The following is a 13,057-nucleotide window of genomic DNA, read 5'->3' on the forward strand; positions in this document are numbered from 1 at the left end:
GAGTTCGAGACCAGCCTGGGTGAGGCAATTCTCCCACCTCAGCCTCCTGAGTAGCTAGGACTACAGGTGTGAGCCACCACACTTGGCTGTTTCTTTTTGTATAGATTCCAGTTATCTGTTTAAATTCTTCATCTTCTTATCTAATTTGCCCCCTTCAATTTTCCTTAACATATTAAAACAGCAACAATAAAATGCTTAGTTGGGCATTGTGGCACATGCCTATAGTCCCAGCTACTTGGGAGGCTGCGATAGGAGGATTGCTTGAACCCAGGAGTTTGAGAGTGCAGTGAGCTATGATCCCACCACTGTATTCCAGTCTGGGCAACAGAGTAAGACCTCATCTCAAAAAAAAAAAAAGGAAAATTAAGATGAGGCCTAAGCAGTGCTTTGAAGGAAATTTATAGCACTAAATGCTATCAATTAGAACAGAATAAAGGATGAATTCAATTATGTAAAATTTTATCTAAAGAAGCTAGGAAATGATAAGTTGATCATACCTCAAGAAAGCAGGAGAAAAGAAATAATAAGAACAGATGTCAATGAAATGCAAAACAAATGTATAGTAGGGGAAAGACAAACCCAAAAGTTAGGTTTTTTTGTTTGTTTGAGACGGAGTCTCGCTCTGTCACCCAGACTGGAGTACAGTGGCATGATCTCGGCTCACTGCAGCCTCTGCCTCCCAGGTTTAAACGATTCTTCTGCCTCAGCCTCCCAAGTAGCTGGGATTACAGACACCTGCCACCACACCCAGCTATTTTTTTTGTATTTTTAGTAAAGACAGGGTTTCACTGTGTTGGCCAGGCTGGTCTCGAACTCCTGACCTCGTGATCCACCCACCTTGGCCTCGCAAAGTGCTGGGATTACAAGCGTGAGCCATCATGCCTGGCCCAAAAAGTTAGTTATTTTAAAAGATTAATAAAATTGATAAATTCCTAGCTGGACTAGTTCAAGAAAAAAAAAGATAAAACATAAATCACTAATAATATAGATGGAAAGGAGACATCACCACAGACCTTACAGATATTAAAATGATAGTAAGAGGATATTATAAACAACTTTATATCACTAAATTTGACAATTTGAATTAATTGGACAAATTCGTCAAAAAAGCAATTAAAGCTAACAGAAGAAGAAATAGAAAACCTTTTAATCCAGTATCTATTAAAGAAGTTGAATTCATTATTTTAAAACCTTCCCACAGAGAAAACATCAGGCACAGATGGCTTTCCTTATGTATTCTTCTAAACATTTAAAGAAGAAATAGCACAAATCTTATATAAATTATTTCAGGGAATAGAAAAAAAAGACATTTTTCTAAGTCTTTTTTATTATTATTGAGACAGACTCTCACTTTGTCACGCAGGCTGGAGTGTGGTGGCACAATCTAGACTCACTGCAACCTCTGCCTCCCAGGCTCAAGAGATCCTCCCACCTCAGCCTCCTGAGTAGCTGGGACCACAGGCATGCACCACCATGCCCAGCTAATTTTTGTATTTTTTGTAGAGACGGTTTTACTATGTTGCCCCGGCTGGTCTCAAACTCCTGGGCTCAAGCAATCCGACTGTCTTGGCCTTCCAAAATGCTGGGATTACAGGCATGAGCCACCATACCCAGCCCTAACTCTTTTTTTTTTCCAATAAGAGTATAATCTAGACATTTAAACCTGACCAAGGTATTACAAGAAACAACAACTACACCAATCTCTCATGAACATAGATGCAAATACCCTTAAAAAGATACAGACAAATAAAACTCAACCATATATAAATAAGATAGATCATGACCAAGATAAATATATCTGGGCACAGTGGCTCACACTTGTAATCCCAGGACTTTGGGAGGCTGCGGCAGGAGGATCACTTGAGCCCAGGAGTTTGGGACCAACCTGGGCAATATAGTAAGACCTCATCTCTACAAAAAATTTACAAATTAGTCGAGCATGGTGGTACACATCTGTACTGACAGCTACTTGGGAGGCGAGATGGGATGACTGCTTGAGCCAGGGAGGCAGAGGCTGCAGTGAGCTGTGATCAGACCACTGCACTCCAGCCTGGGTGACAGAGCAAGACATTGTCTCAAAATTAAAAAAAAAAGAAATGTATTCCAGATATGCAAGATTGGCTTAACATTAGAAAATCAAATTGATGTTTTGCCACATTAATTTTAAAAATTGGAAGAAAAATCATATAATTTTGAAAGATTCAAGAAAAGCATTTGAAAAAATTTCACACCAATTTATGGTGAAAACATGGCTTAGCAATAGACAAAACAGAACAAAAAAAGCATCTCTTAGCAAACTAGGAATAGGAGGGAATTTCCTTAACCCGGTCACAGATAGATATAGATACAGATTTCGTCCGTGCGTATCCCTGTGTGTGTGTTGTCTGTTGTGTGTGTACTGCAGCACACATCCCTGAGATTGGGAAGAAGATGTCTACTATTCACTGTCTCCATTTAACATTGTTTTCTGGCCTAGCAAGTGCAATAAGGCAAAAATAAAAGGAAAATTAGGAAGTTACATAGCATTGGAAATGAAGGACTAAAACTGCCATTATGTAGATAATGTGATCAAGTACCTAGGAAACTCAGGAGCATCTTCAAGCTATTAGAAATAATAAGTAGATTTAGCAAGGTCACTAGATGAAAGATCAATATACAAAAATAAATGGTCTTTCTGTATGCCAGCAATAAATAAATGCGAAATGAAATCAAAATACTGTCTTAGTCAATTTTGTGTTGCTATCACAGAATACCTAAGACTCAGTAATTTATAAAGGAAGGAGGTTCATTTAGCTCATGATTCTGGAGGTTGGGAGGTCCAAGATCCAGTGGCTGCGTCTGGTTAACTTCTGGTGCAGACCTCGTGCTCTGTCATAATGTGTCAGAGAAGCAGGAGGGGAAGGGGGCATGTGCAAAGAGGCCAAACACAAGAGGCAGCCTCACTTCATGACAACCCACTCTTGTGGTAACTAATTTGGTCTCATGAGACAGGCATTAATCTCCTTAACAACCTAATCACCTCTTAAAGACACCACCTCTAAACACCACCACATCGGGAACTAAAGTTCAACCTGAGTTTTGATGGGGACAAACCACCCCCAAACCATAGCAAATACCATCTATGGTAGTACCAGTAAATATCAAATATGTAAGCATAAATCAAATTAACGATGTCCAAGACCTCCATTGAAAGTTATAAAATGTTATTACCATAAATTTTTAAAGCCCTGGACAGCAATTCCATTCAGAGAGAGGAACCCCTGATGTTATGAAGATATCAGTTGTTCTCAAATTAATCTATGAGTTCAATGCAGTCTCAATCAAAATCCCAGAAGCTAGCTAGCTTCCTTCCTTCCTTCCTCCCTCCCTCTTTCTCTCTTTTCTTTCCTTCCTTTTTCTTTTTTTTTTTTTTTTGAGACAGAGTCTTACTCGGTTGCCCAGGCTGGAGTGCAGTGGCACAATCTCGGCTCACTGCAAGCTTTGCCTCCCCGGTTCATGCCATTCTCCTGCCTCAGCCTCCCAAGTAGCTGGTACTACAGGCGCCCGGGCCACCACGTCCAGCTAATTTTTTGTATTTTTAGTAGAGACAGGGTTTCACCGTGTTAACCAGGATGGTCTCAATCTCCTGACCTCATGATCCGCCCGCCTCGGCCTCCCAAAGTGCTGGGATTACAGGTGTGAGCCACCACGCCCAGCCTCCTTCCTTTTTCTTTCTTTCTCTTTCTTTCTTTCTTTCTTTTTCTTTCTTTCTTTTCTCTTTCTTTTTTCTTTCTTTTCTTTCTCTTTCTTTTCTTTCTTTTTCTTTCTTTCTCTCTCTCTCTTTCTCTTTCTTTCTTTCTCTTTCTTTTTCTTTCTCTCTCTCTTCTTCCTTCCTTCCTTGCTTTCCTTCTTTCTTTCTTTCTCTTTCTTTCTTTCTGCATTCTCTCCTCCCCCTCCCCTCCCTCACTCCCTCCCTCCCTTCCTTCCTTCTTTGTAGAAATTGACAAACTAATACTAAAATGCATGTGGAGATGCAAGGGGCCTGGAATAGCCAAGCAGCAGCAGAACGTTATCTGTTCTACTCTCGATGGGCTTTGGGCAGTTTCCACAAATAGTGCTGCTGTGACTACCCCTGTGTGTGTCTCCAGGTGAACATATGTATGCTTTTCTGCTGTGTGTACTTCATAAAAAAAGAACAAAGGCCAGACACAGTGGCTCATGCCTATAATCCCAACACTTTGGGAGGCTGAGGTGGGAGGAGCTCTTGAGCCCAGGAGGTCGAGGCTACAGTGAGCTGTGTTTACATCACTGAACTCCAGCCTAGGTGACAGAACAAGACCCCATTTCTTTAAAAAAAAAAAAAAGAAAAGAAAATTGGAGACATCTTTTATTGTAAAGCTATAGTAATCCTGACAGATATAGTACAAGGATGGACTTGAGACCCATTCAATAGAATAGAAAGTCTAGAACTGACCAATGCATATATATGTCTCTGATTTATGACAACGTGACATTACAGAACAGCGGGAACAGTTGTTTTTCTTTCCAATAAATGGGCTGAGTCAATAGAAGACCACATGAGGAAAAGTGTCTCATATGGTTATCTATTAGTGTCTGGGTTCTTACCACTGTTGTACACAAAAATCAACTCCAGACAGAGTGTAGAGATATAAATATAAAAAGTAAAACAATAAAATCCAGGCATGGTGGCTCATGCCGTAATCCCAGCACTTTGGGAGGCCAAGGCGGGAGGATCACTTGAGGCCAGGAGTTCAAGACCAGCCTGGGCAACATAGTGAGACCCTGTCTCTAAGAAAAATTTTTTTTAATTAAAAATAATTAGCCAGGTACGGTGGTCTGCACCTGTAGTACCAGCTGCTCAGGAGGCTGAGGCAGAAGAATAATTTGAGCCGAGGAGTTTGAGTCTCCACTGGGCCATGATCACCCCGGATCTGGGCCACAGAGCAAGACCGTGACTTAAAAAATAATAAAAAGCTTTTAGAGGAAAATATCAAGGAGAACATCTTTGTGACCATGGAGTGGGAAGAGATTTCTTAAACAGGACACAAAGCACTAACCATAAAGAAAAAATGTTATAATTGGACTTTATTAAACTTTAAAACTTCCTCAAAAGCACCATTAAGAGAATGAAAAGGCAAGCCAAAGAGTTGGAGAATATATCTAATAAAGAAAAGAACTCCTGTCAATCAATAAGAAAAAGGCAGACACCCAATTAATAATGGGCAAAAGGCTTGAACAGAAACTTTGTATAGAGAAGATCTAAGGGTTGATAAGTAGATAAACTGTGACCGACTTCATTGGTCATCAGGCTAAAACAATGGAAAGCCATAATAAGATACTATTACTTACTCACCAGGAAGGATTCAGTTAAAGACAGTAGTGCTTTCGAGGGCCTGGGGCAAGCCATGCTGTCAGCCAAGCTGTGGGCAGGCGTGCCTGGATCCTGGCTGCTCCCCACTGTCTGGCTCAGCAGTCCCACCCCATGTGTGCATTCAGCAGAAGTGCCCTCGTGTGTTCTTCAAGAGAGATGCACGAAGATGCTGGGTCACAGCAGCCAAAACCTGTCGGGTGTAACAGATAAAGGAACTACATATATTTACCCCATGGAAGATGGTGCAGCCACAAGAATGAATGACCTATGGCAACGTGCTTTATGATGGGTGAATCTTACGAAATGGCATTGCCAGATCTAGCAATACAACAGCAGAAAGCCCAGTTCAGTTAGAATTTCAGATAAACAACAAACTCTTTTTAGTGTATGTCCCAAATGGGCAGCATTTGGAGTACACTTACACTTACAACTATTTCTAATGACATTTTAAAAGTACTTATTTGTTGTTTATCTGAAATTGAAATTTAACTGGGTAGAATCCTGGAGATTCTACACAAATATAACATCAGCAAACAAATCCTGCCACAAGAGAGTGTAGACTGAAAATTCCCATTTCTCCAGAGAAGAAGAGCAGGTGCGCACCTCGGCCTATGGAGTCAGGATGGTGTCATGCGAGAGCCAGGGCGCCAGGGGCCTGGTTGGAGTTTCACTTCTAAATCTGGGTGCTATTCACATGGGTGGATTCAGCTTAGGAAAGTTCTGCCCAGCTCTGCAAAGCACACTTCCTCACAATAGCCACGGCTGTGCTGGAATGTCCCATGTGGGACTCAGACCACAGACATAGCTGGAGCTTCTCCCAGCAGAGAGTAGCCCACAGTCGGCCTGTAGGAGCCTGCTCCAGGAGCTTCCTGCTCAGCATCACTGAATTAACTGCACCTTTGGGTCTCCGCCTCAATGCCTCTTCCTCCAGGAAGCCTTCCTGGCCTCAGCCAGGTGCCCTGCTGCACCCTCCTTCATGGCTTGCATTGTCTTTGGTTGCAGCTGTCATTATTGTAGTTCAGTCATTGTATAAATGCTTGTTTATCATCTGCCTCACCCAACTGCAGGCTAAGTTCACGAGGGCAGGAGCATGCCTGCCTTCTTCCTCGTGTCCTAGTGCCCAGTTCCTGCTGCCTAGCCAGTGCCCAGTGGTATTTGCGGAATGAAGGGATGAAGGTCTATGTGTAAACCAGCATGTATTTTTTCACTCCTTAGAGTTTCTATTCATGCAGCTAACACATGCCTAACAATCACGGCTTTCTTATTTTCAGCAAAAGGTTCCAGAATCTTGTTTTAAAAAAGAAACCGTACTAGAATCCCAGCCGGCCACCTTGAACACTGTTGTCCTGGCCGGCGAGACCCGAGCCTTGTTCCGTGGTGGAGGAGACGTGCTGGTGCCTTGTGAATTCAGTTGCAAGCGTTCAGTGCCTGGCTGTTGTTCTGCTGGTGCAGACTCCAGGGTGCTGCGTCCACTCCTGGCCGAGAAGGCTGGTGTGGCTTTTGGGACCCTCACCCTTGGGTTTTGTCTTGATTCGTAGGGATTTGCTGCAGACGCTGACGGAGGAGGAGCTGCACACGCTGGAACGGAACCTCTGCATTTCCCAAGACGTGGAGTTCCCCATCCGCGCAGACGTGCCAGGACCCGCTGCCCTGGCGCCCGCCCTCTCTGCCCCTCTCCCCCCTGAGGGGCCACTCTCAGCCAAGGCCAAAGACCCGGATGCAGAGCTGGCCTGCTCCATGCAGTACGACGACCAGGAGCTGGAGCAGCTCAGCCGCATGGTCCACAGGGCAGGGGACGAGATGTCCTCTTTGCTTTCACCGCCCAGCGCCTGCCAGTCCCCAGCGCACAGACCGGGAGCAGAGGGCAGCCCAGGCGGGGAGGCGTCTCCAGGTAGAGCGCGCCTGCGGTCGGGCAGTGACGAGGAGGAGCGCGTGTTCTTCATGGATGACGTGGAGGGGACGGCAGAAGCCCTGGCCAGGCCCGAGTCTCCGGGTGGCCCATTTGGGTGGGCAGGCAGTACCCGGGCCGACCCCCAGGAGAAAGGGCAGGGTGGGCCAGGCGGAGCGGTGGGGGTCAGCGTGCCCGCCTCGGAAAAGGAGGACTTGAGCAACAACAACAACCTCGAGGGCGAGGGCACAGGTGGGGCCAGCCTCGCGGGCACCAGCTCCTGCAGCTGCCTCGACTCGCGGCTGCACCTGGACGGCTGGGAGGTGGGTGCGGATGACGCAGAGACGGCCGAGATGATCGCCCACCGGACAGGGGGCATGAAGCTCTCAGCCACGGTCATCTTCAACCCCAAATCGCCCACTTCCCTGGACTCTGCGGTCGCCACCCAGGAGGCCGCCTCGGAGCCCGTGGCCGAGGGGATGGATGGCGGCCCCCACAAGCTTAGCACTGCGGCCACCAACTGCCTTCTGCATTCCTGCGTGTGCTGTGGGAGCTGCGGGGACAGCAGGGAGGACGTGGTGGAGCGTCTGCGGGAGAAGTGCAGCCCGGGAGGCGTCATTGGTGCCTCGTACGCTGCCGGCTTAGCCAAGGCCAGCGACAGGGCCCCTGAGAGACAGGAGGAGGCGCCCCCGCCCTCAGAAGACGCCTCCAACGGGCGGGAGCCCAAAGCCCCCACTTCCAACAAGTGCCTGCCTCACACGTCAGGTTCCCAGGTGGACCCAGCGAGTGGGCTGCAAGGAGAGGCTGGGGTTGCAGGTCAGCAGGAGCCGGAGGCCAGAGAGCTGCGTGCTGGGAGTCCCCCGGCTCATGAGGCGCCTCAGCCCCTGTCTGACTCCAGGTAAGACCCAGTCTGGCCCAGAGACTGGGTTTGTCCTCTCTGCACTGGGGCGTAGGGGCTGGCGCGTTCTCCAAGCGTTGCAGTGTTTCCACCTGAGCCATTCTGGCCACCGACAGGTGCTGGGCCCTGGCCAGGTGTGGGGTCTGTGTGTGAGGAGGGGCAGGGGCAGGGGCTGGCTGTGGAGGCACCTGCCCTGTGGGGCGTCATGCACCAGGAAATGTGTGCCAGCGGATCCGCTTCCCTGTTTCTGATGTTCCAGGTGCCTTTCAGGTGACATGGGCACAGTGCCAAGCCCTCAGCTCACCTGCTGCAGCCCCGGCCCATCCCGCCCCTGGTGTGAGCCACATGTGCCTGCGTGGGGCAGTGGGAGTGGGCTGTGCCAGTGCCTGGCCCCTTACCCTGAGCCACATCCAAGCACACTGCCCACTTCTCTTTGCTGACCACTGCGGCCGCCTGGCTCACACCAGGCTGAAACAAGACGCGGACCCGTGGCCATGGGCGTGGAGACTGGCGGCCATGAGGGGTGCTGAGACCACCCACGGGCAAATCCTCAGGGGTGTTCCCAGGGCCTCTGCCCCTCCCGGGACCCTCTCCTCGTTTCCTTGCACTGGGGGGAGGTGGGGAAGTCTCCTGTCTCTTCTCATGGGCTCCCATCCCCCACACTGGAGACAGGGAGGGAAAGGCAGGGGCTGGGCCCAGCCCAGGGTCACTCATGGCTGCGTTGTCAGGGCCATTGACCCCCTTGCCAGGACCCCGCCCTGCAGGGCTCCCACTCTGGCTGTGGCTGTGTCTATAGGCCTTGCTAACGGGAAGAGACAGGGAGGATAGGGAGGGGACGAGGTTCAACTGGAGACCAGAAAAGCCCCACCAGGAGCCGTGGGAGCTGGGCAGCAGATGGGGATGAAGGTGGGGGGCACAGGTGCAGGAGTGAGGGGCTGTGTTGAAGGATGGCAGGCAGGCCCAGGAGAGGGTCCTCACACTGGGGAAGGGGCTTCTTGGTGCAGGGCAGATGCCTCCTTCTTCCTATGCTGGGGCCTCCCAGGTCGTGTGCTCGCTGGAGGAGTAGGAGTGGCCAGGGTCCCGTGACGGTCAGGCCGTTCTTCCTTTCCGCTGCCCACTCAGGACTCAGGGCCTCCCTGTAGCTCTTTCCTGTGCTGCGGGCTGGGTGGGCTGGGCCTGGTTCCCAGCGTCCGTCCCCACTCCCCACCAGGCCCTGGCAGCCTCAGTCACTTCCCATCGATGGATTTGCCTCTTCTGGACATTTCCTGTGAACACATTCACGTACAGGTGGTTCCCGACTTACGATGGCTCGGCTTAACAAGGGCGTGAAAGTGACGTGAACCCAGTGGGAACCGTCCTCCGCGTTTTGAAGGCTAGGAGGGTCAGATGCATTTCTGACTTAGGATACGATGGGTTAAGTCGAGAAGCATCTGTGGTGTGTGACCTCCAGGGTCCGGCTTCCTCCACTGAGCGAAACGTCTGTAAGGGCCACCATGTAGAGGCACACAGCGGCACGCCGTTCCTTTTTATGACTGAATCACGCTCACTGCATGGGGAGACCGTCTTTCATTTCTTCATTCACCAGTGGATGGTGGATGTGTTGTTTCTATGTTTTGGCTGTGATGAAAATTTTCATCCAAGTTTTTGTGTGGACACGGGTCTTCGGCTCATCTGGGTGGATCCCTGTGAGCGGAATTGCGGATCATGTGGTCACTCTGTGTGTGGCATTTTGAGGAGCTGCCAGACTACTTTCCAGTGTGGCTGCAGTTGGCATCCAGGCAGCTGTGGATGGGGGTTCCAGTTTCCCGCGTCCTTCCTTACACTGGTCATTGTCTTTGTTTTGTCCTTAGGGCACGCCCCACTCGTCAGCAGTCAGCTGATGTCTCTAAGGCCACTGGACACCATTTCCTCACAGCAGGTTCATTGGTCTCATTCAGCATTACATGTGTAGAGCTTGCCACTGACAGCTGATTCAACTTTATATTTGTGTGGTTCCCGGTCAAATCTATAAATAAGATAGACCCAGAGAAGTCTGTCTGAAGGAACCTTTTTCTCCCCTGCCCCCAAAGGGAACAGTTTAAGAATGTTTTATAGTATATCCTTCAATTTTCAAAAATGTAAGCAAAGGCACATGAGTAGATGTTCAGATACACACCCGCATATTCCCGATCCCCGTATTTGGTGAAGGGCCTCCTGCTACAGGCACTCGCCCCCACCTCGCTCTCCTGGCCTTCTGCCCGAGCCACTCCAGTGCTTCCTAGAGATGTCCTGCTTCCCTTCACCGCGGGGTTGGGCCCCATGCGAGGCTGGCCTGGCGTGCACTCGGACCTCGGTGCTGGCTTGGGCTTGTTTCCAGGCTTTTGCTGTCACAGACGTGCCATGATGAACAGCCTCGCGCAAACAGCCACTCCTCTTTCTTGTGGGTGAGGCCATTTTTGAGATGCAGGCTGAGCCTCATGGCTGTGTCAGCCAGAGCACCTTTTGCCCACTACTGGATGCTTTCCTCAGGGGCTCAGACCCAGTTCATTGGCAATGGATCCTTTTTCTCCGAGTTTGACATGAAACCATCAGAAATTCTTTGACAGGATAAGCGGGGGGGGGGGGGGGTGGAGATTTTGGTTTGGGGCCTGCCCATCTTTTGCTGCTGGGGGTGGTGGGGGTTGTCCAGCTGACAGCCAGTGGACGCCCATCCCCTCCGGAAGCTCCTCCCACCTTCCTGGCGTGACCCCTGTGCCCCATCATGGTACACGGCGTCTTAGGCGGCCTCAGCTTCCCAGGCCTTACGCAGCTCAGCACAGATGCTGAGGCTCAGCTGAGGACAGGGAAGGAGCCCAGGAGGTGGTGTCATCCTCCAGGGAAGTGTTTCTGGCAGGTGCTGAGGATCCGAGAGAGCAAGCACATCATGGGGTGATCAGGACAGTCATGTCTGGTTCAATTTAGCACTGTGCCCGGAGGTAGCTGGAAATCAGGTGAGCGGGCAGCAGTACGTGGCAGCTGTCCCGCCCAAGGCGCAGGCGGTGTGCACCCTGGGAGCACCATTCACTCCCCCACTCATCTGTGTCTCAAGCACGTTCCGGGGTGGCTGGGCCAAGCACCGGAGACCCACCAAGGAACAAGAGACATGGCCTGTCCTCCCAGGTATCACCTCACACAAATACGGAGGTGATAACGCAGTGGGGGTTTTTAAACAGACACAGGAGACCAGCTCCACACACACAGAAAGTTCACCCAAATTCAAACAGCCTCGTGTCAGGAAGCCTGGCTGGTGTTAAGTAACGTTTGTGCGAGGCCGGTCGCGTGCACAGGTGTGGCTGCATTTGGTTACTCCTCCCATTCTGCAGCGGGAAAGACTGAGACGGAGAGGGTGGTATTTGCCTTAGCTGAGAACATCTGGAAAAGCCCAGGCCTGTTTGGCTGTGAGACCCGCTCACCCGGCAGGTGCCCCTGCAGCCCCTGTGGTTGTGGCGTGGAAGGTTCAGAGGGAACAGCGGGCACGGCCCTGACTGAGTCAGACCTCCGTGTGCTGCAAATGAAGGAAATGCATGGAGCCGTGGCTGACCAGCCTGTGAGATTCCCCTGAGGCCCCTGGAGCCTGTGTTTCTGGCCAGGCAGACAACAGCCTCCAGGAGGAAGGACAGGGCTTCCCGCCACCAGCCAGGGGACAGATGCACGCAGGAGGTGGGTTGGCACACGGCCCGCTGGGGTCCTGGCATGAGGGTCCCAGCCAGGAGGGGCCCCTCTCTGGGGCGTTTCCTCAGGTGCTGTCACCTGGGAGTCCGGACATCGTCCTCGACAGACGGCGGTGAATCAGCCTTGCGCATGTGAATGTTCTGGAACCTACGCCCTTCAGCTCTTTTCATTTTACCGGCTTCTTTCCGACCTCAGTGGTCAATGAATCCTTTTGGAGGAGTTGATGTTTTTTAAAAGCTTATTTTCCCTTCAACTAGCCTCACCTCTTTGATCTAGAACCTTCCATCCTCTTGAAGTCACCCTTATAAGTTACTTGTCTAGATGACAGAAAGTCTGCTCAGGTTGGTTGTCCGTTCCTTCCAGGGACACCAAGAAGTGGATTTCCAGCTCTGCCTTCTTCGAAAAGTCACACTGACTCCCTGTTTGCTAATTATAAACATGGTCCTGTTCATTGTAGAAACTTCGGAAAACATAAGAAGGAGAGACTGGGTCTGGTGGTTCATGCTTGTATTCCCAGCACTTTGCGGGCTGAGGCAGGCGGATCGCTTGAGGCCAGGAATTCAAGACCAGCGTGGACAACATAGCAAGACCCCATCTCATGAAAAGTAAAAGTAAATTAGCCAGGTGCAGTGGCGTGGGCCTGTAGTCCCAGCTGCTTTGGAGGCTGAAGCAGGAGAATCGCTTGAGCCCAGAAGGTGGAGACTGCAGTGACCTATGACCGTACCACTGTAGTGCAGCCTGGGTGACAGAGTGAGACCCTCTCTTTTTAAAAAACAAAACAAATAAGGAAATAAATATCACCCCAATTCTTCTGAACAGTTTTATTCTTTTTTTTCCACTGAACATGGTTTTATAGTTTCCTCTACAGTTTTTTGTCTGCCTCTTGGATTCTCTTTTCTTTTCTTTTTTCTTTCTTTTCTTCCTTTTCTTTCTTCTTTTTTCCTTTCCTTCCTTTTTCCCTTTTCTTTCTCCTTTCTTTCCATTTCCTTCCTTTTTCCCTTTTCTTTCTCCTTTCTTTCCATTTCCTTCCTCCCACCCTTCCCTCCCTTCCCTTCCCTTCCCTTCCTTTCCTCCCTCCCACTCTCCCCTTCCCTTCCCTTCTCTTCCTTCTCCTCCTCTCACCCTCACCTCCCTTCCCTTCCCTCCCTCCCCCCTTCCCCCTCCCCTCCCTTCCCTCCCTCCCTCCCTCCCCCCTCCCATCCCTTCCCTC

The 13,057-nt window shown here is 50.0% G+C and overlaps 1 protein-coding gene across 4 annotated transcripts in view; it reads left to right on the forward strand.

The window, feature by feature from the left end:
- Window positions 1-13,057, forward strand: part of ZFYVE28 (zinc finger FYVE-type containing 28) — a 139,974-nt gene that overhangs the window by 97,489 nt on the left and 29,428 nt on the right. For all 4 annotated transcript variants that reach the window (XR_004027268.1, XM_030801015.1, XM_030801016.1 and 1 more), the window contains one exon: window positions 6,910-8,157. Coding sequence is in view for 3 of the 4 variants with exons in the window: in XM_030801015.1 (XP_030656875.1) it covers window positions 6,910-8,157 (1,248 nt within the window). In the remaining variant the exon portion in view is untranslated. The remainder of the gene's footprint in view (window positions 1-6,909; window positions 8,158-13,057) is intronic.

This window comes from Nomascus leucogenys, chromosome 20 (genome assembly GCF_006542625.1).
Source record: "Nomascus leucogenys isolate Asia chromosome 20, Asia_NLE_v1, whole genome shotgun sequence".
Lineage (NCBI taxonomy): Eukaryota > Metazoa > Chordata > Mammalia > Primates > Hylobatidae > Nomascus > Nomascus leucogenys.